Source organism: Salarias fasciatus, assembly GCF_902148845.1.
Source record: "Salarias fasciatus chromosome 7 unlocalized genomic scaffold, fSalaFa1.1 super_scaffold_4, whole genome shotgun sequence".
NCBI lineage: Eukaryota > Metazoa > Chordata > Actinopteri > Blenniiformes > Blenniidae > Salarias > Salarias fasciatus.
This window is the reverse complement of record NW_021941229.1, coordinates 13,467,865-13,495,591: the sequence shown is the minus strand read 5'-3', so window position 1 is coordinate 13,495,591 and position 27,727 is coordinate 13,467,865. Positions and strand designations below refer to the sequence as shown.

At 43.1% G+C, this 27,727-nt stretch overlaps 1 protein-coding gene across 6 annotated transcripts in view; it reads left to right on the top strand.

Annotated features, from left to right (window-relative positions):
• Nucleotides 1-27,143, top strand: part of rimbp2a (RIMS binding protein 2a) — a 68,697-nt gene extending 41,554 nt beyond the window's left edge. Inside the window, exons 4-24 of one of the 6 annotated variants that reach the window (XM_030084354.1) lie at nucleotides 372-494; nucleotides 4,205-4,309; nucleotides 5,647-5,697; nucleotides 8,356-8,560; nucleotides 9,998-10,155; nucleotides 10,325-10,404; nucleotides 10,516-10,625; nucleotides 12,217-13,035; nucleotides 13,296-13,319; nucleotides 14,462-14,613; nucleotides 15,628-16,416; nucleotides 16,641-16,796; nucleotides 17,153-17,299; nucleotides 19,603-19,705; nucleotides 20,939-21,067; nucleotides 22,352-22,521; nucleotides 22,620-22,821; nucleotides 22,902-23,002; nucleotides 23,382-23,453; nucleotides 23,652-23,828; nucleotides 25,768-27,142. In XM_030084354.1, the coding sequence (XP_029940214.1) occupies nucleotides 372-494; nucleotides 4,205-4,309; nucleotides 5,647-5,697; nucleotides 8,356-8,560; nucleotides 9,998-10,155; nucleotides 10,325-10,404; nucleotides 10,516-10,625; nucleotides 12,217-13,035; nucleotides 13,296-13,319; nucleotides 14,462-14,613; nucleotides 15,628-16,416; nucleotides 16,641-16,796; nucleotides 17,153-17,299; nucleotides 19,603-19,705; nucleotides 20,939-21,067; nucleotides 22,352-22,521; nucleotides 22,620-22,821; nucleotides 22,902-23,002; nucleotides 23,382-23,453; nucleotides 23,652-23,828; nucleotides 25,768-25,995 (4,101 nt within the window). In that variant the 3' untranslated portion in view covers nucleotides 25,996-27,142. Of the gene's footprint in view, nucleotides 1-371; nucleotides 495-4,204; nucleotides 4,310-5,646; nucleotides 5,698-8,355; nucleotides 8,561-9,997; nucleotides 10,156-10,324; nucleotides 10,405-10,515; nucleotides 10,626-12,216; nucleotides 13,036-13,295; nucleotides 13,320-14,461; nucleotides 14,614-15,627; nucleotides 16,417-16,640; nucleotides 16,797-17,152; nucleotides 17,300-19,602; nucleotides 19,706-20,938; nucleotides 21,068-22,351; nucleotides 22,522-22,619; nucleotides 22,822-22,901; nucleotides 23,003-23,381; nucleotides 23,454-23,651; nucleotides 23,829-25,767 lie in introns of all 6 variants that reach the window. The other 5 variants (XM_030084356.1, XM_030084355.1, XM_030084358.1 and 2 more) reach the window with 5 other exon arrangements.
• Nucleotides 27,144-27,727: the final 584 nt, after the last annotated feature.

Below are 27,727 nucleotides of genomic sequence, written 5' to 3'. Positions count from 1 at the left end.
GAAGGAACGGGAGGCAGAATGCTCCAGTCAGCAGGCCTGTCCCATCACGGCTGGATGGAAATGTGCTGATTAATTTCTCTCCTCAGATTGTGAACTCTCAATCAACCCTCCGACTAAAAGAAAATGGAAAAAAAAAGAAATAGTCTCGCTTCATAAATGTAAAACAGTCGGTCTTCGCTGCAAACAAACCTCATAAATATTGCATATTTATGAGGCTTCAAGTAAAACAAGAGGAAATTAAAGTGTTTTTCACTTTGTTGTTTTTGCCCCTTTTTCTTAAAACTTGCTCCAACAAAAGCTGTTAAAACCTCTAACCATCTACTTAAACTTTTCCCCCTCTTTGTTGTCCCATATTTTTGGACTGGATGCAGGTGAGAGGTGACTATGAGCAGCTGAGACAGACCTTTGCTGTAGTGAGCCAGGAGAGAGACGCGGCCCAGCAGCAGAGACAGAGACTTCAAGGCAGAGTTGACGGCCTGGAACAGGTTCTGAAGGTGGGATTTACGCATTTGATCTACTTCAGACCAACAAGACCTCCAGTGTGATGTTGCTTGTATATAACTGTTTTTTTACATTACAGCAAAATACGACACTGATTCTTCCACGTTTATCTTTTGTTGTGTCTCATTTTTATAAAACTGCATTTCTGTGTGACGGGTACTGTATTTCTTGTGCTGATTGAGGAGATACAGCCCGGATGTATCCTGTCCTGCTCGAGGCCCTGCATGAATTAAATGTCACAGGGATAATAAGTAAGACATCATTTCTGAGAATCTTATAAACGTAGATTACCACTGCTGAGACACTAGATAATAGAACGGAGGTGGACGGTCATGTCCGCAGTCCTGCGTGGTTTTAACGTGTCTCTGCCCCAACACACTGGATTGTAATGAGTGGCTTGTGAACAGGCTTTCTGCACAGCTTCATGATGACACTTTCATTAGATTAGGGTGAGTTGAAACAGGAAGACGCTGAAAAGCTGCAGGTCTGCCGTGTTCTACACCACAACGTGGGATTTTGGCTTGGCGAGAGAACATTTGTCGTCAGTATCAAGACTGTGGTTATTCTTTATCTTTATTTCTTTTAGGTGCTTAGCCATAGAAACCTTTGCTGTAAGTCGAGTGTAATAACATCCTTTTACTCACAATAGAAGTTTCACCTGTTTGCTCACTCAAACTTCATTACTGTTCAGAATTACTGCACCTTTAGACCTTTTACAGTTATTTCTCGTGCTTGTTGAATATTTCATGTCCGATCAGATTCCTCTGGCAGTATTGTTCATTTGGTTCAATACATGTGTACCAGATTTACTAATATCAAAATCAATTTTGGGGGTTTTGATCAAACAAATCCAGCAAGTGCAGATGAATTTTCACCAAATAGCAGACTTGGAAAACTCAAGATTTGAATATCTGCATTGATAGATTGTATTGTCAGCTTGATTACGCCACTGAGCTACGTGTCTGTATGGCAATCCTGAACTCATGTTGCAAATCTGAGCAGATGAAGCAGAAAATTAGGGAGATTCAAGATCAAACCATTCATTACTTCCCCAACATCATCATTAAGTCCATCTGTCAGCCTTTTCACTGGCTATCTCGCTGCTTGTCTCCCACATTTCCGTCTTCACTCTTATTATTTCATCACTTCAGCGGTCTTATTTGGCTCTCACTTTTCATAACATTTGGAAATCTTTCAGGCTCAGCTTTCTTATTTGGAAACATTCCCGTCCTGCCATGTGTTTGTTTTTCCGAGAAGAGTTTAGAAGGAAACTGATGCAACACATGAAGTGGAATTTCACTGCTTTCATAGAGAAGCTCTTATTTTTCCCCTCTCCCTCCTTTATCGTGTTCTCGTCTGCCAGTAGTCATCAGACACAGTCTAACTGCACTGCGAGAGACACTCTCATTACAAATCCTCGCCTCCCCGCATCTCCTATTGATCGTCTGTTTGTCAGGATATTCGAAAGAGAAATGTGCCCTCATGAGAAAAACTGACCTGTTCCCCAACACAGCAGAGGAAGGTTTGTCACTGTCTTATTGTGCATTGATTACAGAGACAAAGAGACTATTTAGAGAAAATTACATGGGGCAATGTGGGTGGAGAACACAGTGATGGCGGAGACACAACATGCAGACAGGAAAAAAAAAGACCTATTTATTTATTTATTTATTTATTTATTAGGTTGTTCAGTTAAAACTACAGCGATACTGTGCTGCCAATCTTATTTTTAAGTTATGGAGTCTGATTACAAATGTTTTTGTCATAGTGTGTCATTGTAATGAACACCATGCAGTGGTTTGTGCTTCTTGTGTTTATGTTGTTTTGAAAGATTTTTTTTTTTTTTTTTTTAGAAAACACACACTGACTCACAAACCTCATGAAGTATCAAGTCACTTTTTGAGGCCTTTGACTGTAATTACAAGTCAAGTCTAAAGACTTCATAAGCAGATTAAAAGTCAGCATGTTTCAGGTGTCAGATGTTGATTTTAATCTCATTAAATCAGACTTTCACAGAGTCACACCTCAGTCTGGCAGCGACACACAGGAGGAGTCACATCCCAGTCATGTTTCAAATCCACAACTTCTACGCGACCTCAGTTGCCCTTTTCCGCTTGCCCTTTCCTCCCAGTTCATGTTTCCCTCACTCCTGTTTTGAAGTAAAGGTTAGCATCGGACTGCTGCAGCAAACCTGCTAAAGAGGGAAATCAGCAAACAAAGCATGGGGTTTTAAGATGGTCCTCATCGAGTGCAAGATCTTAGAATGCAAGAAATATAGTTGCGGCCATCACTTGGAATGTGTAAGGGCTAAAAAAGAGTAGTTTCAGTGAGGCTGTAGTGACAGGCTCTCTGCCACTTCGCTCCTCTGCAGCTTAGAGCTTCTCCCTGATTATGCTAAGCAGCGGCTGCCTGCTCAGGACACTTCCAAGCCACTCCAGGAGGTAAAGAAGCTTTTCTCTTTTTCCCCCTCCATGGAGAGACAACACAGGGGGAAAAATTATAAATGTCAAATATTTCCTTCTAAGTCCCATTTTCTTCTTAAACCCTAAAAAAAAAAAAAAAAAAAAAAAAATGTGGTGCCCTTAATTTTTTCCTTGTCTGGAGGAAGAGGCAGCCGGTGACTCTGTGGATGGATACTGTATAGTCATGACTCGGCTAATTTGGCCGATCGCTGTGTGTGACAGCTTCGTCTGAGTAAGTGTGGAGTGAAACGAAAGCTCCAGATATAGACCGCAGACAGTAAAAAGCCAGCCCTACTTAATTCCTTTTATTTATGCTTTATTTATGCTTTAGTCGCACTGCAAATGACGTGTGAAATGTGATCTTAAAAAAAAAAAAAAAAAAAGAAGATTTAACGTGTCAGTTGCTGATCTTTTTGGTTGTTAATGGGAACATTTTCACACTGGTTGTTCACAGTCAAGCCAGCTGTTTTATCTGACTTCCAGCAATCACAATTAAGAAGATGGCTGCTTTATGTTGCGTTTTACAAAGCGCACAGACATGGAAGTGCTATGATTGACCTCGTCTAGCCTCATGCAGCCCCTCTTTTTCATGGTTTGGTTTAGTATGTGGTACTCAGAGGTGCTATCAGGCTACCACAGCAGGATAGGGAGAAACATCTGGAATGGTGTGACATGCTACAATAACAGTTTGTCAAGTGAAAAGTTTCATAATCAACCTGATTCTCGGGTAGATTTAACAAGTAACATAAAATGCCAGTTGAAATTTCTTCTCGTTGTACTTGGATACTCTGCTGAGCCATTCATAAGAGTTTTATCTTTTCCCTCCCCGAGTAATCCAGTCCTTTATGGTTTATACAGATCTCTCAGTGCCAGAAAATATTTGATTAACTTAAGCTCTTTTTGGTGGTAAATCAGAGCAGCCACACTGTTGTCTAATATTCTAATCTGAATGGATTAGACCTATTTTGATTTCTGTAGATTATACCAGAGAAGTCGGTGTCCCATTGCAGAGTGAACCCTGTCAGGCCTTCCAGCCTTTCTTGGATGTGAACAGGAGGAGAAGGTTGAGAATCTCTCCTTCAGCCCCAAGGAAGATCCTGTAATTAGTTTCAACTATATTGGTTTTGATAACTATTAATGCAGAAAGAGAGTGGTTCAGCAATTCTTTTGAAACAATTGTCAAAAACCATCTGGTTTTAATTTCCTTCTGCCCTCCCCTCCCTTTCTCTGATCCTTCTCAGCTTATGCATGAGGCCGTCCAGCTGAAGCAGCAGTTGCAGACAGAGCATGAGCACGCCTTGGCGGCCCTTCACACCAAGCAGAAGGAGATCAATCAACTACAAAAGGTACGGTCACACAGTGTACACAGGATTATTTTTGGTGAGAAAATATATGTACAATATTTTTGACTTATTGTTCCCAAACCATTGATCTGGTGCACTGGACTGGATGCCAAAGCTTCCTGGTCAGTTATTGATGTGTCAGTGGCCAGTTTGTGCTGAATCACTGTCATCGAATCGCTGCTACTGTAGGAGAAAATTATCAAGACTTCAAAGCACTGTTCAAAAATCAGCACATTTCTATTAGAAATGCAGATTCAGCCTCGCTGCCTTTGATCGCATGATGATGAGCCCTCTGCTGAAAATGCTGTTTTTCTCGTTGTTGATATATTTATACGTTGGGCAAACGTCCTTCACAGTGCACATTCATGGCTTTTTTCTCAAGGTTTTGCCTTCTTTCCGATACTTCAGATGACCTGGAAGAGTTAAAAAAGATATTTATTAATGCAAATAAAAACAACTGCAAAAATGGATTTAATTTTATTAAATGATATTGAATCATTTTAAAAGCCTGCTGTCCCTTTTCCTTAACCTTGAGCGTATTTGTAGCTTCATTTAACTTTTAAACTGTGATTTTTGTTTTGTTTGCTACATTTCCCCCCAAATATAGTCAATTAGCCTGATGACCCACAGCGGTGCAATTCTCAGGCTATGTTTGTTCATTTTCCAGCCATGGAATATTTATTTTTAACTGTTTTATTTGCCCAGTTGCTGAATTAATTGTCTAACATGTTAAGATATTTTTTTTCTGTCAGCAGCAGCTTCTTTTGAATGTGCAGATATACACAACACAGGAAATCTTAACAAGAACTGCACAGCAATGGTTATTATGAAGCACAACTTACAGAGGAATAATCATCAATATAAGACTGCAGGATCCCTCCCCATAAATACTTAAATGCATCTTATTTTTGCGCACAAAGAAAACAGAGACGACTCTTTAACATCTATAGTTTAATCATAACTCAGGTATGAGGTTTTAATGCTGTGCTATAATTAACGATCGTGAGCGGTCAAAACCGTGCCTGCTATTTAAGAGGAGCCAAATTGATTTGTCAGTGCCACAAACGCGACGGTAATGTCGATGGCAGCACTTTCACTTCCTGTAGCGGCTGCTGCTTGAGCACTACGTTACCCTAAAATAAGTCGGTCTCTGTTTGTTGTTGTTTGTAGCCGTGCCATCAGGAGTAAGCGTCTCTGGAAGTACCAGTGCCATGATGAACCAGTGAGCCTCTGGCAGCGCACTGCGTTGACAGTATGTCAGCTGTGCGCTGTCTGTTCCACCTCGTGGTCTGTGATCACAGTGTCAGCTGTCACTGCCTGTTTCTCTGTGTTCTCTGCAGGCTTGGGTTCAAATTGACCAAGAGCATGAGGAAGCAGTGCACCTGTTAGAGGTACGGTAACATCAGTTCACTCAGCTTTACCTCAGAGGTCCGTTTCCTAAATATGGCTTCGCTCTCTAGTTCAGGTCGGTGAAGAAAAAAAAAAAGAGGACAGTGTAAGTTCTCAACAATATAGCACAGACAAAAGAAAGTTGTTCTCCTTTTTATGACAGGATTAGTTAATCTAGAAATTGTGTTGATTCCATTACAATCATGGAGAAAGAATCTTTCAGCTGAATGCTAAGCTTAGCAAGCTACCTTCTTCTACTGACCATCACAAATTTTGTTTGTTGATATTAGTTGAACTCGCTCACATTTACAAATCTGCAGGGCGCGGTTTATGATAAAAGAAGAAGAGGGATGTTTTAACCATCATGAGGAGTGTCACAACCAAAAGTGTCATTTTGGCCAAAAACACAATAGCAGTGCCAAAAAATTAGAATAATTTTGAGAATTTTCAATGTCTTAAATCTTATAACATAAGAACTTGACCATAGTGTAAAAAGATATTTGCTCTGTCGTCATAATATATCATAGTTGTCACATAGTTATTATTACATTAAAGTATCAAACAAATAAAATAATGTGTAATAACTGTAGTCAGCAATGTTATAATACATAAATAGGGCTGCATTTCTTGAAAATGAAAGCTTTGTTGCAGCTTTTGTGCTATTTGCCTATTAAAATACTTACTGAAGGTTATCGTTCTATTCATCATGTCAGTCTGTATGTCTGTTTATTCCCCCCACCGCCCCCATGGACACTACTTAAGAACGTATCTATAGACTTTCATGATTCTCACTTTTCAAAGGAAAAAACACAAAGCTGTGAATTTATTAGCTTTTACACAGAAATTTGCTCCATACCTACTCGTATAATTTTATTTCCCCCATCAAGTTTTGCCTGCAGTGAATTGCCTAATCATTTGTATACCGCAGTTTATTTCGTCAATAAAGAAATATCTCTTAGCCCATTTTTATCAGGAGTATCTGGACACAGTGAATCTGGAAACAAAATCAAAGGTTTTTTGCATCAAACAACTTTTTCTCAAGGAATATATACTCATATTTCTCTCCTAATGCATCAACACTGATTAATATATACATATTTATTTTACCTTTATTATATTTTCATATACATTATCTATAACTCTCATCCTCTTATATTCTTATATTAAGTCTGGACCAAAGTAGTTCACCGAACAATATCAATTCATTGATGCTGGACCAAAAAAAAAAAACAACAAAAAAAACAAACAATTACTAGTCCGATAATTTCTGATAACAGTTAAAGAGCATCCAGAACACCCACGCGTGTTTCCAGCATCCACAGCTTGTTGCGCCTCTGTTCAGTGTGAAATTGGCAGAGCTGTGACGGGAAATTACTTGAAGCATTTTCCAATAAGAACGATACGAGTGAGGAGTCCCGTCCTCATCGGCGTAATAAAGCTAACAAGAGATTTGGGAAAGTAAAAAAAAGAAGCAGTCTGCACACACCCACGCAGATGAGTGCTAAGAAAAAGCTGTGTGTGGGGACATCCACAACCAAGTTGTGGCTTAAAAGCTGTATTTACAGTAAAAGCTGCTGTCTTTCTTCCAGTGTTGTTTTGTAACATGTCGCTCCAGATTTTCCTGTCCTGTAAATTCAGACTCACACATCCCATTCATGCTGAACTCAGCCTGACCTCATCTCTGTGATCAAACTGCTGACCTGCTGCGCTTCATCACAGCCTTTAAGATGCTTGTCAGCAGCTCATCTACAAATTATTTTCTCATTTTACTCTAAATCCTTCGGTCACGACGATAGGTTGCCGGCTCCTTTGAGAGCGGTTCATTCGAGGTCGGGTTATTATCCATCGGGGGCACTTTAATGCGATTTTACAGTGTTTGGCTGAGACGAATAGTTTGGTAAACTGAAAAACGTATTTCTCTCAAGAAACATCTCTTGGATGAGTTACTCTCATACTGTGTACTTCAGCTTTTCCATCCTCTATCTTTTGCATATTCTACCTTTTCTGTTTGACGTCTTTTGTTTTTTATCTCCCTTTGTCATGATTTTGAACTTATTTTGTATACATTGTTTTTTTTTTTACATTGTTTCTTTTTCATTTCATATTTGTTGCTACTATAACTTTGTTTTCTCTTTATTTTTTTTCCTCCTTGTTTATGACATTTGTCTGAACAGAAGAATAAGGACATAATGTTTCAGGTACTTATTTCCCCCCTTGTTTTTGTTTAGTCTCCCTCCCTTTCCCCTCTGAGTTTTATTCAAAGCTTTGAGGAGCTTCTTTTGTGCAAAATGAGAGTCCATATGCACACTGAACACGAATGAATGTAGTGGTTGTACATCGTGTAGAGGACGCTGATATGACGGCCTAACTCCGTACAGCAGGCTTTGTTATCAGCGTTTAACGGCGTTGTGCGTCAGCAGAAGACTCTTCCCTTCCACATGCCTAGATTAGCCTGCTGCAGGTTTCGCACTGCTAAAGCTTAGAAATGGCTCTTTGGGAATTCGCTCCTAATTAGGTCTGTGTTTGATGAGCCTTAATAGATATAACAGTGTTTCTCCAGGAGACCTGTATCTGTACTATTACATGTGATGAATCCTCACTCCTCCCGCCTCCGGGGCTCACTTTTTTCATCTTCTTCCCCCTTTTCGTATCTGTGGAAGGTCAAGGTTCACGACCTGGAGCAGAAATGCAGGACTCACAGTGAACGCTTCCACCTGCTGTCCAAGGAGCTGCTCAACTTCAGTCTGCAGTCGGAACCTGCTGATATCCTGAAAATTAATTCCACTCGCACGTCCCAGATCCCACTTCGACCGGAGAAGAACCTCCCACAACTCAGCGTTGCATCGGAAACCAATTTAAAGACACGTGAGTCAGTAATCTCGAGTCTTATTCAGATGAATTATTGGATGGATAGAGAGAAAATTCAGGTTTTCAGATGCTTTTAGTAAATATCAAATGAAATATACTCGTAAGTCTGAATAAATGTATGCATACAATGGCAATGTAACCATAGATTAATGAAAATACACTTGTTACCTTGAAAGGCATTGCATGAGCAGCTTTGAAAAGATTAAGAAAAAGTGCAGAAGAACAAGGAGCAGAAAACCAAACCTGATGGTTGTACATACTGTATACAGCACACCAATGTTATCAACAGTTATTGATAGCTGTGTGTTCATGAAATCTTCAAATATGAATTTGACATTGAATTGGGTTTGGCTCCAGGTTTGGCTGCGATTTTTGACATTTTCCCTCACCATTTTGTCGGCTCATGTGTGATATTTGATATGTGATTCGCTCCAGTGCATCGGACTACAGGAGCCTTTTTTTTTTTTTTTTTTAGCTCAACATTTTGGAGTGCCAGGCAGTTGCCTTCCCACAACACTCAGCACCAAAATATGACTGGTGCTGCTATGAAAACACCTTTTCAGGCCAGTTTCTGTCCGCATCAATGCGGCTGTCAAATTCACACCATCGCTGACGCACTCCACATGAGGCCCAAAACACGACTTGATAGGCCCAAAGAACAGTGTGTCTGGAATAAATTACGTTCTACCAGTGAGGTCTGTCTATTCTAAGAGATTTGTGCGCTTTACATGCCCCTAATAAAAGCATCTCCCACATTACATATCATCAAAAGGCTTATAATCAGATTAAAACAGGAGGGTGAGAGGGATCCAATCCCCCAGACAGCTGTATCAGCTCACTCTTGACACAGAGGTGGGAACCATTAATTGCGATAGTGCTTATTCATGATCGGTACATTTCCTAATTGATCACAGGCCTGATGTATGACATGAATGTGATTTAACACATTAGTATTCCATCGACACTTAGTGCAACCTGCACAGCCAGCAGATACAGCTGTATCAGTGATGTAGATTTATACAGTCTGGCACAGACCAAAGGTCTTTGAAGTGCTGGAAACCCTGTTTAATCTCGTCTCTCCGCTTGACACAGAGCTTACTGATGCCTTTGTGGTCGTACATAATATTAATCGTTCGCAAACCATGAGAACCCAGAGGCGCATTGGATGCACGTTGTTGACGTACTTGAATTTCCTCAAGGAATTTTAGCCGTTTCCGCTCCTATATTTTGTATATTCTGCATTTTTCAAGAGTTTTTATTCCTTTTGAGGACTCATGTTTAGGAACATAAGTGTAGCAAAAAGTGCAGGGCTGGTGATGGGGGTTGAACAGTCTTTGCCTTGAGGGGTGTGGGCTGCACCATCACTTCAACAGGAGATCAATACCAAGGAATGACAGTTGCTCTTTATTTGCTATGGAAATCAATGTCTCCCAGGTGATGAGAGTGTGGCTAGCACGCCGCTGCTGATCTCCCACTTCTTGCCGAGCACGAATCAGACTGGAGACAGAGAACGGCCAGAACCACAGTCTGTCAAACCCAGCACCGTGACGACGGACCACCCCAGCAGCCCTTCACAGCTTACCCCTTCAGAGGTGAGCCTGATTGAGTCCAGATTTCTGAATTTAATCCGAATAACCAGTTTTAGCTAAGTGAAGACATTATACTGCTTTGTTATTCTGTAACTTTTTAGGTCAATATTAAATTTTTCTCTTGAATAACCAAACAGCATTTCTTCTCTTTATCATCCTCATTGATGGGCAGATGGAGGATGAGGCCAGCCCATCACCCAGGTCCAAACCTCGCTACACAGGCCAGGTCCGCCTTTGCACTGCCCGTTACAGGTGAAGGAGTCACTCGTTCGTATTGATATTGCCGTGCATTGTCTTTCAACGTCTCCACGCATTTCATTTTTATGCAATGAAAACAATTGTCTTGATCTTGTTGTTTTCAAGTTACAACCCTTATGATGGACCAAATGAGCATCCTGAAGCAGAGCTCCCCCTTGTGGCTGGGAAGTATCTTTACGTGTATGGCAACATGGACGACGATGGCTTTTATGAAGGTGAGAAGTAAAATGAGAGGGCACACTTGCTACGCTTCAATTTGTAAAATAATCCCCGCACTGAACGGCAAGCGATGTTAATTCGGGCGCTTATACTGAGTGTTAAATTATAGTGGAGCATGAAGAAGAAAAGGCTCATGTGCAGGAGGAGCGGCCCTTTGTTGCTCTTCAAGTCTGGGATTTTTTTTCCTGCGTCTTGTCTACTGTTGCTGACAATGCTTGACAGTCCAAACAAGTGTGTGCATCATTATGTGTTGTCACCAAAACGACAAAAAAAAAAAAAAAGCCAAGAAGTTTTTCTCAGCTCACATTCGTCCTTCATTGAAGTTGTTCTATTTACAGTCTTGTCTTGCTGCATTCGCAGCCCTCATTATCCTGTCGAAGAGCATCGACTGTTACCATTTGTACTTTAAATTGTATTTTATGCGTACGGTTGTTGTGTGACATATGTTACAAGTTGCCTGTGATGCATTTGTGTTCTTCCTTGTCACGTTAAAGGCATGGTAAAGCGGCACAACAAGGTTGCTGATGCAGTCGTCTCTGTAAACAGTGCTAGAAAGATGCCTCTTGTGTGGTTCCAAGACAGTTTGCATCATTTGTGACTCTCGCGCTGACAGTGTCCGTCATATACCCACCGGCGACACTCATCCTGTGACCTCCTTGTCAAACGCAGCGTGTCACCAAGAAAACTTTGTGTACACGTTTTCATAACTGGTGATTGGAATGATTCTCTGTTTAATCCCTTTAGAATTATGAAGGCTTCTCCATCAGAGGCAATCCTAATCCCCCACCCCCCCTGCTAGCAATCCTGCGGCCAGCACAGGCTGTCATAGATGCAGTTGTACTCAGCTGCAGTGATTCATTAGCTGTAGGCGGTCAGATTGCATGGCATTGTGGAGGAGTCTTGTATACCACACAGGAGGGAGACGGGCCTCGGACCAAGCTGTTGTCAAGATGGGACCTTGGTCGCTTTTAGTTTGATGACTAATCCAGCGGGGCTCAGCTTAATCATCAGCACACACAAACACAAACACACACACATACACTCATATGCATAAGCGCAGACATACACAGATGGTCTTAAGGTCTCTGAGGCCGCCGGAAAAAAGAATTGAAGGACAAGATGATAGGGAGCTTTGTTACAAACTTCTTGCCTTTGGGAAGATTGAAATAAAAAACTATCCTGTAGATCCGTGTTGCCTTTTTTCCTTTTCATGAACGTCACGTGTGAATGCTCTGGGGTCTTCCTCGAAATGTTGAAAAGAAACAAACTGAGGTCTAAAGTTCCTAGAAATACTGAAGAGTTGTTTCGTGTTTAGTCGGTCATCTATAAAAGATAGTGTCAGATTAAGTGTGGGAAACTTCCATCTTAGTGAGAGATACATTCTGTATGTTTGCGTTTCTCCCGCCTCTCACTCAGTGACTCATTTCCACCTCTCAAAGAAAAAGGCTTCTCCTGACGATCGTGTGTGTTTGCCTTGTGGGGATGCAAGAGGCATCATTAGTTGTGTTGCAGTTTTCTGTGGAGGCTTCTGTTGATGAACCATCTTAACATAACATTGTTTTCTACTCCTGTGTATCGTCTTTGCAGGGGAGCTCCTCGATGGCCAAAGAGGACTTGTTCCCTCCAACTTTGTGGAATTTGTCCAAGACAAGGAAAAACCAGCTATTCTGGCTGGGGAGGGAGGGGAAGACCTGGGTCCGCTGGACCATGCACCCCTGGCCTTGACTGCAGGGGATGGAGGTGCCTCCCAGGACAGCCTCCTGGGCTCGTGTAACGCTTTGGTTCCCTGTAGCAATGGGACGGGGGGGCCCTTGGACCCCGAGGACCTTGCTGAAGACGTTGTGCCTTACCCCCGGAAGATCACTTTGATCAAGCAGCTGGCACGCAGCGTCATCGTGGCCTGGGAGCCTCCGATAGTGCCTTTGGGCTGGGGGAACATCTCTGGCTACAACGTGTTGGTGGACGGGGAGCTCCGGGCGAGTTTGCCGTACAGCGGCCGGACCAAGTGCTTGCTGGAGAAGCTGGACCTGGACGGCTGCGTTCACCGCGTTTGCGTGCAGAGCGTCACCGACCGGGGGCTGTCGGACGAGCTGCGCTGCACCCTGCTGGTGGGGGCCAACGTGGTGGTCGCGCCGTGCGGCCTCCGAGTGGATGACATCCAGCGTGACACCGCCGAGCTCTCTTGGCTGCCCAGCAACAGTAACTATGGTCACACTGTGTTCCTAGACGGGGCAGAGCACGCGGTGATAAAGCCGGGGAGGTACCGTCTACGCTTCCTCAACCTGAAGCCGCTGACCGTCTATAAAGTGACGGTGCTGGCACAGCCACACCAGGTTCCCTGGCAGCTGCCGCTGGAGCAGCGGGAGAGGAAAGAAGCCGGAGTGGAGTTCTGCACTCAGGCTGCAGGTCAGAAACAATCATACTATCAGTAATATATACGAAGCTTTTAAAGCTGCTGATTGCTTTTCAACAGTGTTACCGGTATTTAGGATGGCTGAAGTTTACAGACTGCTGCAACTCTGCTTATTTTAGCTTGCTGTAATGTCAAAACTGATGTTAAATGTCATGTAACAGTTTCATTTTTTTTCACTGTACTGTAGAATAGTGTGTTAGTATGTTACTCGCTTTCCTTACCATGCCATTGTTGTGTATTGTATTCTGTCTAGGTCCTACACCATTTTGCAGAACAGGTCAGAACAAAACACCAGTGCTGGGCTCGGTTTCCCATATGCATTGAAATAGTTTTTGCTATTGAAAGCAAATAGGCACAGATTACTATAGTACTGTAATACTTTAATATTAGTTTTGAAAGTGAGAATGCTTTTTTTTTGGTACAAGGAATCATTTAAGAGCTATGGGCAAAATGGCATTTGTGAAAATCTTTAGAAATATTGTTTTAGCTTATTCTTAAAACGCTAATTCATTCACAGTGTTATTTTTTGTTTGTTTTGGAAACTAAATTCAGATGCAATTTTGCCTGATTTGGCTGCACAGAGGACATCACTAATTAGAGAATAACCAAGCATCATTAAGATATGATCAGTTATTACTCTGATGAGTCATTTCCTCAGCCTATAGCCTACCCTGGAGTGACTATATAAAGCAGTTCTATATAAAGCAGCGCCCCTCCAGTACTTACTGTAATTACCATTTTGTATCAGTGTGCATTTGCTTCTGCCCAAGTGCAGTTGTGCATATTTTATCTAGTGATACAGGAGAGTGAAACACAACAAACAAGCTGTAGTCAGTATGTCTTGACTGTGTCCTGCATCTAAGGACTGCAGGCTTCCTAAGTAATGACCAAAAGAAAAAAAAAAAAATCATATTTTATTTTGTGTTTTTTAGGATCAGATGAATTCAAACATGTCATTTAAAATAGTATTGTGAATACGTCAGAGGCATGTTTCATTTTTACCTCTCAGTGTGACTGTGGAGCATTTATGGTTGGGAAATGTTAGAGTTGAGCCATGATAAACTTATCGTATGCATAAAGGACACAGTTCACCCACAGCACACACAGTCCCCTTCCACCAATGTCACTCTTTATCAACTTTGTGCATGAACTCCCTACAGGCCATGAGGATATTGTTTGATGATATACAAAAACATTAAAATTCAAGGGCAATGAAAATAAGACTTTTTTTTACTCTGATTCCCCCCCATATCCTCACTACCCCTTCCTTATATAAGCATTTCTCTGCATGGTCGTGTATGCTCCCATTTGTGCATTTGAGGAATGCTTCACCTTTCTCTTTTGCTTGTGCGCCGGTGACATTCTCACAGTGATTCATTGGCTTCTCTTTCTCTTACACCTGTTGTCTTGCCGCTGCAGGTCCTCCCCTGCCTCCCCAGGACGTCCAGGTGCTCTGTGGGCAGGCCCCGGGGGTCCTGCAAGTGCACTGGAAGCCCCCCATCCTGTCTCCCACAGGCACATCCAATGGGGCAAATGTCATCGGTTATGCTGTCTGCACGAAAGGGCAGAGGGTGAGATGGCATCTCTTAGCATTGTTGTCTTGTCCTTATTTTACCTCGCATTGTGATGTTAAGGTAAAGATGCAGTCTGTTTGGAAATCTCATTCATATGCACATAATAAGTATTAAAAAAAACACTGCACAAATAAAATTAATCCTGTTGAAACGTGAGAAACTGCACCGTGGAAAGGGATGTTTTCTGTTTTCATATATAGCATTATGTCATCAGTCTCCTCAGTGCACCCAGCAGTGCCCCCTGCCTGTCATTAGCATGCAGCACAGGTCTGTGAGTCTGTGTGAATCTAATAAAGGTCTCTTGCTCCCTCTGGTGACTTCCAGAGTAAACTGAAGCAGTTTAACTGAGGGCTTGAATCAACACACTGACCCACAACAGGCAGGGGTTCTGCTCTTGGACCGACTGTGAAGATTTCCCCAGCCTTCAGGTGTCACGTTTTGCAGGTCATTATGCAATTTGAGCTGAAGACTCGTCCATTACAGTTACTGTTGAACGGGATGAGAGATACAGGCTCTGTACTATCCACGTGTGCCTCAGATGGTGATATTAGATTGGTAGTAATGACCTGCTTATAGCTTTGTAGTAATTTTTTTATTGGTTTATTAATCATGGCCAGGGTTCACAAACTGCTGCCTCTTTCTCATGCTACACTGAGAATGGACTCACAACACCATCTTGTGGCACAAAGTAGTTTGACAGTTTAACAGGTTTATCTTGATCCATTATTACATTGGTTTGATCACACTTTGCTTGAGAAACATTTTACTGATGACATACATCTTAGGCTCACATACAACCTTCCACACAGAAAACAAGTGAAACCTGTGAGGTATATTTCCTTTGAACCAGGAGGCATTGGAGATGTTTGCCTATTTGAAAACAGGAACTTAAAAATGTATGGGGTTGAACCACTGACTGAAAATATGTGGGATGTTCTGTCACTAAAGCTGAAAAGGGGAAAACTTGTAACACAGTTTCTGCTCATGGTTTATTTCCTTTCTTTAATGCAGATAGCGGAGGTCTTGTTCCCAATGGCAGACTATGTTACTGTTGAGCTGAACAGGATTCAATGCCTGGAGGCCAGGGAGGTGATCGTGAGGACGCTGTCAGTACAGGGAGAATCCCAGGACTCCCAAGTCGCCGTCATTCCAAACAACCTGCTCGTGCCTCTACCTCCGATTCCCCTGCCGCCGCCGATGCACCCTCACCCAGGGCCTCCCCCCCACCCCCACGCCCAGCCCCTCCCCCAGCCCCTCCTCCAGTCCCCTCACCTCCCTCATGCCACGCCCCAGCTCCCCGCCCCGCCGCCCCACGGACAGCCACTTCCGCCCCACCCTCCCCACCCACAAGCCCACCCCAGAATGCCCCACCCGGGCGGCCCTCCGCAACCCCAGCTGCGGCCCCCACATCCCCAGCAGCCGCAGCCCTTACACCTTCAGCCGCGCGCACCCCACCAGGGTCCCAGGCCACAGCACCAACTGCCTCTGCTGCCCCACCCCCAACCCCACCCTATACCTCAGAGACCAGTAAGTGCCAGAGACCTGGATTCCAAAGAGCACATGGCCCACCACGGGGGAGCTCTTCCGCCCGGCCAGCCCGGCTGGGACCACACGCGCTCCCCTCCTCAGCCTCCCGTGCCCATGCAGGGCCACACCCTGGAGGCCCCTCCCTCTGCCAATCCGCGCTCTCCGTCCCCCCAGAGGATTCTCCCTCAGCCCCGGGGCACGCTCATCCCGGACACGGTGGCCAAAGCCATTGCTCGGGAAGCAGCACAAAGGGTGGCTGCAGAAAGTGGCAAGGTGGGAACTGGTGTTTCAATACATTAGATTTTTTCGAACCATTCACTATTATATTTCAGTTGTGACTGATTATCCACAAAGACATTTTCGAGATTCTGCTACCATCTGTGTATTAAAAAGTAAAAACACCTTCAAACTTGTACAAAAGTAATAATCGCAGGAGTGAAAGTAATCGGTTCCTGTCACCGTGACTCACTTGTCCAATTTTTCATGCACGTATTCAGGGAGACAGGAGACAGGGCAGATACGGAGAGCAGGGTCATACATTTCACCAGCATCACTCTGACGAGGAAGAGGAGGACGAAGAAGGGCTTGCGCGTGGCCGTCGGAGAGGACCCACAGTGGATGAGTTCCTCAGAGGCTCCGAGCTGGGGAGGCCGGTAAGAGAGACACTGGGACGAGCCGTCAACCCTTTCTCTCCTTTTGAATTGCAGCACCGACGCGTCCTTCACTGGAGAACTTCTCGCGTGCGCGCGCGCGTGTATGTCTGGACGTGTGTGTGCATGTACGTCTGGGTGGTTGCATGCACACACTTTTTAGCCTGTGTCTCTTTGTGTGCGTGTGTGTGCGTGTGTGTGTGTGTGTGTGCGCGCGTGTGTGTGTGTGTGCGTGTGTTTTTGCACATCCATGTATGTTTGGTGTGTGCACGTACGTATGTATGTACGTATACATGTCTGTTTGGGGACTTAAACAACTGCGTCTGTGTGTTTGTGTTTGTGTGCGTAACTGCCAAAAGCCTCACTATAGTCACAATGAAGAATATCACAGCGAGAGCAGCCGGGGCTCTGACCTGTCTGACATCATGGAAGAGGATGAGGAGGAGCTGTACTCTGAGATGCAGCTGGAAGAGGGACGTCGACGCAACTCGCACAACACACCCAAGGTGCAGTTCTTTGCACTTATTATAAACCCCAAGAGTCATCCTTCCAAATTTATGATTACTTGGTGAACTGCACAGGCACAGATACTTCAACTGAGACTGATGCCTTGACTTGCATTTTAGTATGTGTTGTAAGTGTGTGTGCTGAGTTTTAATTCAAATTTAGATTTAAAAAAAAAAAAAAAAAAAGTTAAAAGGAATGCAGGGGTTGCTTCAGCCCAAAGATTTGGAGAGCAGTGGCAGGTTATTGTAGCATGGAAAAGAGAGAAAAAGAGAAAATACCAGGGGTGTTTCTGCATCGCTCCATCTTTCAAGGATGCTACACCATCACCATTCTCCAAAGGACAGAGTCCCTCCTTCAGAAAAAATTTCAAGGATCCTTCAAAAACCCTCATCCTTGTGCAAAAGTTGAAGTCTTTAAGCACTAAAGACTTGCCTTACACGTACAACTTTTATTTAGGTTAAAATTGTTTTCTAAATTCAATTTTGTGAAGAGATTTTTTTTTCCTCCGTTTTCCTCGCTGTTTTTCGATTGCGTCCCTTCCGGTTCACTACATCAAATCCTGCGATCCATTTGTTTGATTTGGATCCAGTTTCACACCAAGACGTCCTTTTTGACTCAACATGAGCTTGTCTGTCAATAAGGCTTTCGGGCCTTTTGGCCTATTGACAGACTGATTTGCAGCAGCCAACTTCCAGTTACAAGTTCACTTCACCAACCTCGAGGCCAGCAGTGGCCCTTAAATAAAATTTTCATTTTACTTGCTGTCTGGTTTGGATTTTTAATGCAGAGGAAGTAAGCAACTTCATGTTTGGTTGATAATTTCTTGCAACAGTACTTCTCAGCAATACATTGCATACCACTGGAAATCTTGTTAATTCCTCTTTCAAGTTGTGCCACATTTGAAAGCAAAATAGATTTGTGGGATTGGAGCATTTTGTAAATTTTTGCTGTTGACTTTTGTTTTGAGGTTTTTTCGGCACCTCTCAATAGAGATAGATGTCAAGATGAACAGTTGCAAACCTAGGATCACCACAGGCTGATACCAAACTGTCCTCGGCGATGATAATGGCCGCTCCCACAGAGTGAGGTTTATGAGAAACTGCCTTCAGAATGTGGGAGTGGAGGGATGGAGTGACCTGCCAGCAGTCCTGACCTCAGAACTGTTTAACGCACGTCGGATCGGCTCTGACGTGCTGCTCCTGCCAGAACGATGATGAACGCTACCTACAAAAAGCTGGTTGAAGAGTAGGGAGCAGCCTGTGAGCAGGCTGGTGACCACCGCAAGGAGGAGGTAATAGGTTGTTTTAGCTGGGTTCTGGCTCTGTTTGTTCAACAAATAAATAGATCATTTCCTGTGTGTCTTCTTTCTTCACATTTCAATCATTCAATCCCTCAAAAAACAAAATTGAGAATCAACGGCAAAGGAAATACTTTTGGCATTAGCGGAGTAGATTTGGCACAGACTCAGCTGTGCTGCTCATCCCACAAATACATGTTTGATATCAGGCATCATCTAAAGGGAAATTAAAAAGATTTCCAAAGGGACAAAATGTATTATTTATTTCCAAAAAGCATTGTTACAGCAAAGAAATAGCCTACCAAACACACTGACTGTAGAGAGTTTATTAAGATGTCAGATTATCTCAAAGACCAAAACAAAAACATAATTGTTCATTTGTTACTTTTCGTGTAATTCATGCACATTTGAGAGTTTTCTGGATGACAGGATGAACTCTTGCCTTTGTGGAAGCCAATATGGATGGTTCCTACCCACAAGCGGTGCATCCTTGAAATCATCTTATGGCAAAATGTGCTGTTGCCATAGTAAACAGGAGGTGAATTCACCTTTAAAGTGCTAGTTAAATGATATCCCTCATCAGCCGTGAACAAGCATGTAGAGATTGAAATGTGGAGTTTGATTAGGTCGTGTTTGAGGGTGACAGACTGGTCTGTTATGCTGTAGACATGTTTGGAGAGAAAGGCTGGGCTGAACAGTTTTCAGTGGTATAACACAAAGTATGCTTAGCAGCATCTTTGCCTTACTTGAAGTATTTACTCTGTAATTTTATACCAGTAACTGCTGAGTTCCTTCCTCACTGGTTGGATCTTCCAATGGGCTTGTGTGTGTTTGAGTGTGTGTCTCTTCGTCTGTGTTTCAGTGCCTGCCTGCATGATTATGTTTACAGTTTGTATGTTGGCGTGCATTTTGTCACATGCTGCTTTTTTAGATCGCCTGGGTTTCCTTCTGCATTAATATGAGCTTGATATCTGTGACTGCTTTCTGTGTTTGCGTATATTCCAGACAAACGCCTCGGCCGGAGGCCGTCATGACCGAGATACGGGGAGACGGATTCATCACGGCGGGCCCCAGCCGCACAGGCGACCTCTAATGGTCCCATCTATCGGTCGGTGTCAGAAAATGCGTAGAAAGAAGTAGAATTTCATGTTTTCTGTACCATACTACAAGCAGTGTTTGTATCTTTTAAAACCCTCATTAGCTTCTTTGTGTCACCAGATCACCTCTTTGTCAATGAACCATGCTCATACCTTCCACTACCTGGATTTGAGTTTACCGCGAGAGTTGTTGTTGAGGAATAATTTAATCATCTCTGACTCAGAAAATGAAGGGATTTACCTTTGTAGAATGTGTCGCTTTTTATGGCTTTATTTGGTACATTTAACCAAGTTCTAAAGATGGGAACAAAACAGTAAGAACTCAGTGAAGTGAGGTAAAAATCATTTAAATTCATTCAGCTTAAAATACAACCTTGAGCACAGCCTTTAAACCCCAACATGGCGACCACATGATCCACTGCGGTCTCTCTCAAAAGGTACAGCCTGCCTGTTGCTTAGATTGTTTATTACTGAAAAAAATGGTTGCACGTTCAGTTTATAGTTTTGTAAATAAAACAGGGCAAACTGCTGAATGGCTGTAGTTATTTTATTAATGGGAATAAATTGGACTTTATCAAAACTGAAGCAGTTCAAAAAAAGACATGAAGTGCAACAAAATCAGTGTGTCATTGGTGTAAAAATCGTGATGGATGAATATTTGTTACCATCAATTTGATAGATTTTGGCCACGATTTAAAGTGAATATCAGGTCTCAATCAGTGATTTATAAAGTGTAGTGGCCTCCCATGTAGAAATGAATTTAGGTGGATAGAATTGAAATTTTAAAATAGAGTTCAGTGCAAAAGTTGTCGTTGTCGGCTCTATTTAAAGACATATAAAGCAACTAACTACAGTGAGAGGTCCTGTGGACCCCAATAGCCAGCAACATTTCTTCAACATTTCAACATTTTAATAATTTATTTAGGATTTCAAAAAAGTTAGGAAGTCTGACTTTCAAATCGAAATTTGGTGTACTGCAAAGCGTATACCTCATGAAGAATGGGGGGAAGTGGGCTTTTCGGTGTTACTGAATTTCAATGAGGAGTATCTCACTGTCCTGTCATTAGAGAAACAGCTGGTTTACAATCTGTTCCCATTTAATCTTTCACATTATGCCAACTTTTGGGTAAGATTTGTTGCAAGTTTTACCAGGCAATGCAGATCGTAAATGCTACATTTTTTAAAGAGTTGAAGTTGAGCTCTGCTTTGTAATCCCACCACCTTCTAACTGGTGTCTCCCATAGAGGTAACCTCTGAGAATAACAGTGAGGGAAACCTCTCCCCCATCACCGAGGATGTTTACTATGGCAGAGTAGCTCGGCACAGGACGTGGTCATCCCGCAGGCACATGGGCGGCACCAGGTCACCCCATGGTATGTGCCGGCAGGCCTTCTTTTCCCCCACCACAGCATGGCAGCAGAAAGGTCACCAGCACCTGGCAAAAATGGCAAGAAGCAGCTGTGGACACTTGCAAGCGCCTGTTTCTTTTGTCCTGTTGAGATTCAAGTTATTTTTATGCTTCCAGTCGAACAGCATGACCGCCTTGCACTGAAATGGTGGACCCACTGGCAAGCCAGGCCTTCTGTCCGGGATGAAGCTTTCCACAGCTGCAGATGACCAGTTATTTACTTTAGATATCAGGGAATGCTTCACACTCTGCACTGAATTATAAATGCCTGCTAAACCCCCCCCCCCCCCTCCGCTCCTCCCCCTATGTGGCACCACCACACCTGCTAGATGTAGAATTGGACTATATGTGCATGACGGAAGAGATAACAGTGATAGACATTTAACTATGGCTACATTGTTGCTTCTTCTCTTCTTTGACACTTTATCTAAATGTAAAGATTTAAAGACAGTTCTTCATTATTCTTCTCTCTGACCTTATTGCAAATCTGCTAGTCAAGCCATGCAATCACTGCAACAGCTATGACCTGTATTGGCCCAAATTACATTCCGATGTGGATTCCACTAAAGGACTACCACCTCTTCTTAATACCTAGTCTTGCAATGAGGGGGATTTATTAAAAGCTGTATTTCTCGTCTCAAGTGGATTTCGTAGTCTTTTCTAGCCTGCATGTCACAGTCTCGTCTGTTGTGTCATGTCCATAGATCACATTTTTGTCTGCGTGTTGCACCATGGTTTGTCTCGCTCCTCATTTGTCACTCAAAACATAATGGAAAACAAAAAAACATTTAGAAATGCACCTGTGAGTCTGTCTGTGTTTTGAATGCATGCGTGTATGCCGTAGGAAATACGTCAAAGCGATCACAGGTTCTTTTCTGCATGTTGAGAGTCACAAACACAACGACATGGGAAGGTTAAATCTGCCACACAGTGTTGCACGATCGAATCAAAAAGATATGAGAAGGACACATCTTTTGATTGAAGCATGGCTACGACCAACACAAACTTCCACTGAGCACTCTGTACAAATGGCAGCAAATGATTTTCAAAGTTTTGCTGGCGAGCTCTAAAATTTGCTCCATCTGTGACCAAACACCATAAACACAGGCGTCATCAACAAAAGCTTTTCAATTCAGCGTTCAGAATCACTCAGAAATGCCTGTTTTGTGTGTCGGGCCACATTAATCACCGACTCGTCCAGTAATGTTTGGATGATGGGATTTTTGTTTCGGTATTTTGTGTCTTTAAGATGGCTACAGGGATCGAGATCGGCGCTCGCCCACGTACTACGACGAGTCGGAGCCCGAGGAGTCCTTCCGGATCTTTGTGGCCCTTTTCGACTACGACCCTCTGTCCATGTCCCCGAACCCAGACGCGGCCGACGAGGAGCTGCCCTTCAAAGAGGGGCAAATCATCAGGGTGAGCTTCCACACTCAGCCACGAAAAAAAAAAAAAAAAAAACAGCTAACATGAACATAACTCAGGTAACATTGCTCTTCTATTCTCTCATTTACTAGATATATGGTGACAAAGATACAGATGGGTTTTACCGAGGAGAGGTGAGGGGCAGGATGGGGCTGATCCCGTGTAACATGGTGTCAGAGATACGGGCCGATGACGAGGAGACGATGGATCAGCTCATCAAGCAGGGCTTCCTCCCCCTCAGCACCCCTGTGGACAGAATAGGTACCACACAAGCACATGCAGGCCCACGCACAAGTAAATACCTGATCAAGATGTCTGTGAATGAGAATGTGCAGCGACGGACGCTGTTAGAATATCTGCTTCCCTCCTTACAGAGCAGAACAGAAGAGGTCTACGTCGGGATCAGGCCTCCAGGAGGATGGTGGCGTTATACGACTACGACCCCCGAGAGAGCTCGCCTAATGTTGACGTTGAGGTACCATCAGTTGTTCAGTGTACAAATACTCAAGAGTTGGATAAACTGATCAAAACCACTGACATCAGGAATACAGCTTAATGTGAAATTTTCTCATACCTTAGTACAACTTAAATGCAGTTATCATTTTTTCAGCTAATTATTACTATTGTAGAGTAGATGCTGACTTGATAAGATTGGACAGGCTGCCGGTTAGCTTCCTCACTTCAATGACCACACATGAAACACAACACACAGACATCATTAGCTTCTGTTTAAAGGTATTTAAACTGCATCGTTAATCCCCTCACACTTGACATTTTCCAATCCTTAACATGATTTTCTCTCAAAATATCGATATATCTCTTGGATGTCACTCCCTTCTTTGTGTCTCTGACAGGCGGAGCTGACCTTCTGTGCTGGCGACATTATCGCTGTGTTTGGGGATATCGATGAAGATGGGTTTTATTATGTGAGTTTGTTTATTGTGTGAAAGTCTTCATTAGCTGTACTGTGTAGAATTTTACTAAACAAGCAAACTGGTCATAAATGTGTTGGTGTTTATTCCACATGTTTGAACTTGGTCGATTATACAGGATAAACTTTGCTGCAGCTTGTTTCCTCCTCCTTACTCCCTATCGCTGCGCCCTCCCCTTGCTTCCATCCGCAGGGTGAAATGAATGGCCACCGCGGTCTGGTTCCCTCAAACTTCCTGGAAGAAGTGCCTGATGACGTGGAGGTGTATCTGACCGATACTCCGTCCCACTACCCCCAGGAAGAGCCTGCCAGCCGGCCCCCCAACAACTCCGCCGCCGCCGCCTCCGCCTCCGTCTCAGAGGGCAAACGGGTACATCACCATCGCCGCTCTCAGCGCTAGGCCCTGTGTTCATCCATCCTCCGTCCTCTCTCTTGATTTCCGTCTCTCGCTTCCTCCTCCACTTGCCGTCTGTGTGCCGTTCATTGTGTGTGTTTGTCCATGTGGTGACAGTGGTGACTCTAAACAGACTAACAGCCTCCCTCCCTCTACACCCTCACCCTTTGGAAAAAGAACAAAAAAAAAAAAAAAACGTGGACAAAAACAAAACCCAGTGCTGATACCTTTCTGAATCTCAAAGAAAGGAAGAAGCAAAGCCTGACATGGACAGAGAGAGAGGATAGACTGTGGGAGCCCGGCGGGTGATTTCTTTTGCATGCAGCACTGGTTAAGAAGGACTTGAAAAAGGCTCGACTCATTCCTTACACGAGACAATTTGGTACCTCTTTGCACTGAAACACAAAATCAGTTGTGGTTATTGTGTATAATTATAGTATTATTAAGTGCTTTATTACCACATAACAAGTTGCTACCCGATTACACTAAAGGAAAATATTTGAAAAAGAGAGAAAAGCATGCCTTTTTCAAACTTGATACGTTTTATATTAACTTTCTTGGCTTGAATGCTGTGTTTCCTTCGAGAGGCTTTGTTTCTTTATGTATCTTGCACACACATCAGATCTATTTTTCAGCCCTGTCGACAGCGGAGATGCCATGTTTGCTCTGAGCTGGAGAGACTAAACTAACCGCAGCACCGAGACATCCATACTGTATTGTTACGATGAAACAATAAAAAGACAAAAATTGGATATTAAAAACATTCTTGTTTGCGCTCTGTGTTCATGTGTGTTGGTGTCATTGTTGGTTGTTGGTGTTGTTGTTGTTTTCTTCTGTTGCCATAGTGGTGTGGGTTTTTTACCGACAGTGACAGTGCTGCCACATCTGATTTCTTTTTTGTTTTTCCTCACCCGCTTGGCAAAACAAAAACAAACAGAGGAAGATTGTTCATTTCACACCATAACTGGGTCTGTCTGCCTTTGTACAGTAAGTTGGCAACTTGAGATACCAGACTGGCGGCTCTAATGCACACAGCTTGTGGCTGCGAGGCGTCACGCTGATTTTACACAAGCATTTGTCAAGTTTTTTTCTCAGACAGTTTCTTCTTTTTTAGAATGTTAACATGCATAGCTAGTGTCTACATGGGGATTTTTTTTTTTTTTTGTCCATTTAGGAGAGTGAGCAGCCATTTACCATTTGTGCAAAACGTTAAATGTAAAAGTCAGATGATATAAAAAGAATTACTAGATAATTAAACTCTATTTAAAGTCACCTGTTTTAGATTATCACTCACCTTTTGGTCTTTTTAAAAAAGAAATCTCAGCTTTATTGTTTTTGAATTCGAGAAGTATTCGCATGTTAAACAAATGTGTTTCCCAGCTGCTGCATTAGATGAAGCCTGGTATCTACAGTTGTGTCCCTGGGTGTTGTTCCGTATTGGACTGTAACTGTAACGCTCCCCCATGGCCTCCCGACGGTGGACTTCTTCTCTGCGGCTCTGTGGTGTGCTGATTTTGTGTTCGACATTCAATGGCTTCCTTCCTCTGCGTTTCTTCTGTTTGTACAATGTGTGAGTGCAAATAACACGACTTTACTACTCAGTACATTGTGTGTAACAGGCAGACAGACGATCCTTTATTCTGCCACTAAGAGCGTAGAGAACTTAGATTTGTTATTAGCAATGTTTCAAAATGTTTGCAGGCAGCTCTGTGAGCCATAGTTTTATCATTTACACTGAATTTTTTTTTTTTTTCTGCTAAGTTCTCCATCGCTCCATGCTGTTGGCGAAAAAGAATAAAACCTCTGAATGTAAATAGCTTTCCGCTGGGTTTCAGAGGTTGATCCAGACTCGAGTTACTATATTTGTAATGCGTTGCCCCATGCCTCCATACCTCCCCATCACTTCTCTCCCCAGGCCGCCACAGAAACCGCCGACACCGTCACCAATGACGCCACGCCCGTGCGAGCGCCGTCCCCCATCGTCCGCCCCCTCCTCCCCGGCACCATGAGACCCCTGAGCCCGACGAGGGGCCCCCACCTCCCGCTGGACCCCCAGGACCCGCAAGATCTGGCAAACAAGAAGAAGAAAGGACTGCTCTCAAAGGGAAAGAAGCTGCTGAAGAGGCTCTCGCCAGTGAAATGAAACAAAAACAAAAAAAAAAAAGAAGGTGTCCATGTACAATATGTGCACATGCTGGGCTCTGTATATTGCATCCATACAATCAGCTCTGGTCTGCCTCGACGGCGACGATCGGAGACGATGTGTGAGCTTTGTCTGCCGGACTGCGCGAGCCTTTCCTCAGTATAAGAAGTGATCCAAGTTATTCATGTTCAGTGATGGAAGCAAATCCAATTATGTATAGTGCAGTGCCAAAATCAGGTCACCTGCAGACACAAACACATATAACTGTGATGTATTTTAAATCAAGGGATGATAAAAAAAAAAAAAAAAAAAAGAAAATATAACTAGGATTTTCATGACATGTATTTTTTTTTTCCTTTTTGTTCCCCTTTTTAGGCAAAAGAAACTTTACATTTGTTTAAAAGCAGGGTAGCTGTGAGAAAACAGCATCTGGTTACTTGAAAGTATCCACTAGGTTTTTCTCGACAGGAGAAAAACAGAAGACGTTGGTGAGTATTTGGTGTCGTAACAAAGGCGACGGGCACCAAACCGCTGTGAGAAGATCTGGAGAAGACTACACTGTTATTGAGGCATTCTGTGAAGCAATGCTGGCTGCTAACACAAGTTCTTTATTCTGTGCAATATCATCGAGAGGAGGCGGGGGTAGCATCGTTTTGGAAAGGAGAGAGACATTCCCACTTTGTACCTGTGATTCAGGAAGTCTGTGTCACGAGAGGATATTAAAGGAAAGAATCCTCCTGGCTACAGGGCATTAGCATCAGACACAAGGGCTGAGCTCGGCAGTCTCAGTGGCCTTTACCAAACCGATACGAGCGTGACATTCCTGGCTCCATTACAAAGGGTGACTTCCTCCAGATCCGGTTAATTTTTCTTTTTGATTTGCTTCATGATGGGTTGCTTGCGGTTTTGTCCTTTTCTGAGATTCAGACGCAAACAGCAGCAATGTTCGTAGTGTGTCATCATCAAACTGTCATGAAACGCCTAGTTCGGTACTAAATTCTGTGTCCCTATTGCACAAGGTGGGTGTTCTTGTCTGACGACTGGTAGAAGACATTTTTGTGTGCCTGTGTGTGTATGTTCGGCAGTGTGTGACGCTTTCATGTTTTACAGACTCCATATTTCTAGTTTTTTATTTAATATCAATTTTTTCTGAAGGAGAGGCCGTGCACTCATGGTACCAACATGTCAAGATGTGCATTTTCTGCCTTTGTTTTGTCATCTTAATAATCCTAATCAGAGTCTGGTTTGTGCATTTGTCTCTGGGAAGTGGGAAAGTTTCAATTTTATCGTGGGAAATTGGGAAGTTTTGGAGATCTGTGAGCGGTTAATGTCACATTTTAGATGTCTATATGACAAATAATGATTCGTGATCCTCATAAGCCTACCAAGTTAGATAGCTATAAGAAACAGCAGAATTTCTATTTCAACATCTACAGATAAGATTGTCCTTTCAACTGACTTCACCCGTGTGTCAGTTTATGACAGAGACGACAACATGATTTATTTATCTGCAGTCTTGCTCTCGCTTTGGAAATGGGACTTTCCCCAACTGTTGTTATTCTCAGTTTCCAGATGCATGAACGTAGCAGTGTACACAAATATTAAAGAAGCATCTGGTTCAAGACATTTTTTTTTTTTTCAAATTTTAACTCTTGTAGGATTAAAAAAGATATGAAACAGGCTAATTAAATCCAAGTTTCTTCTTGTTCAAGTGTTTTATCGGCACTAAATG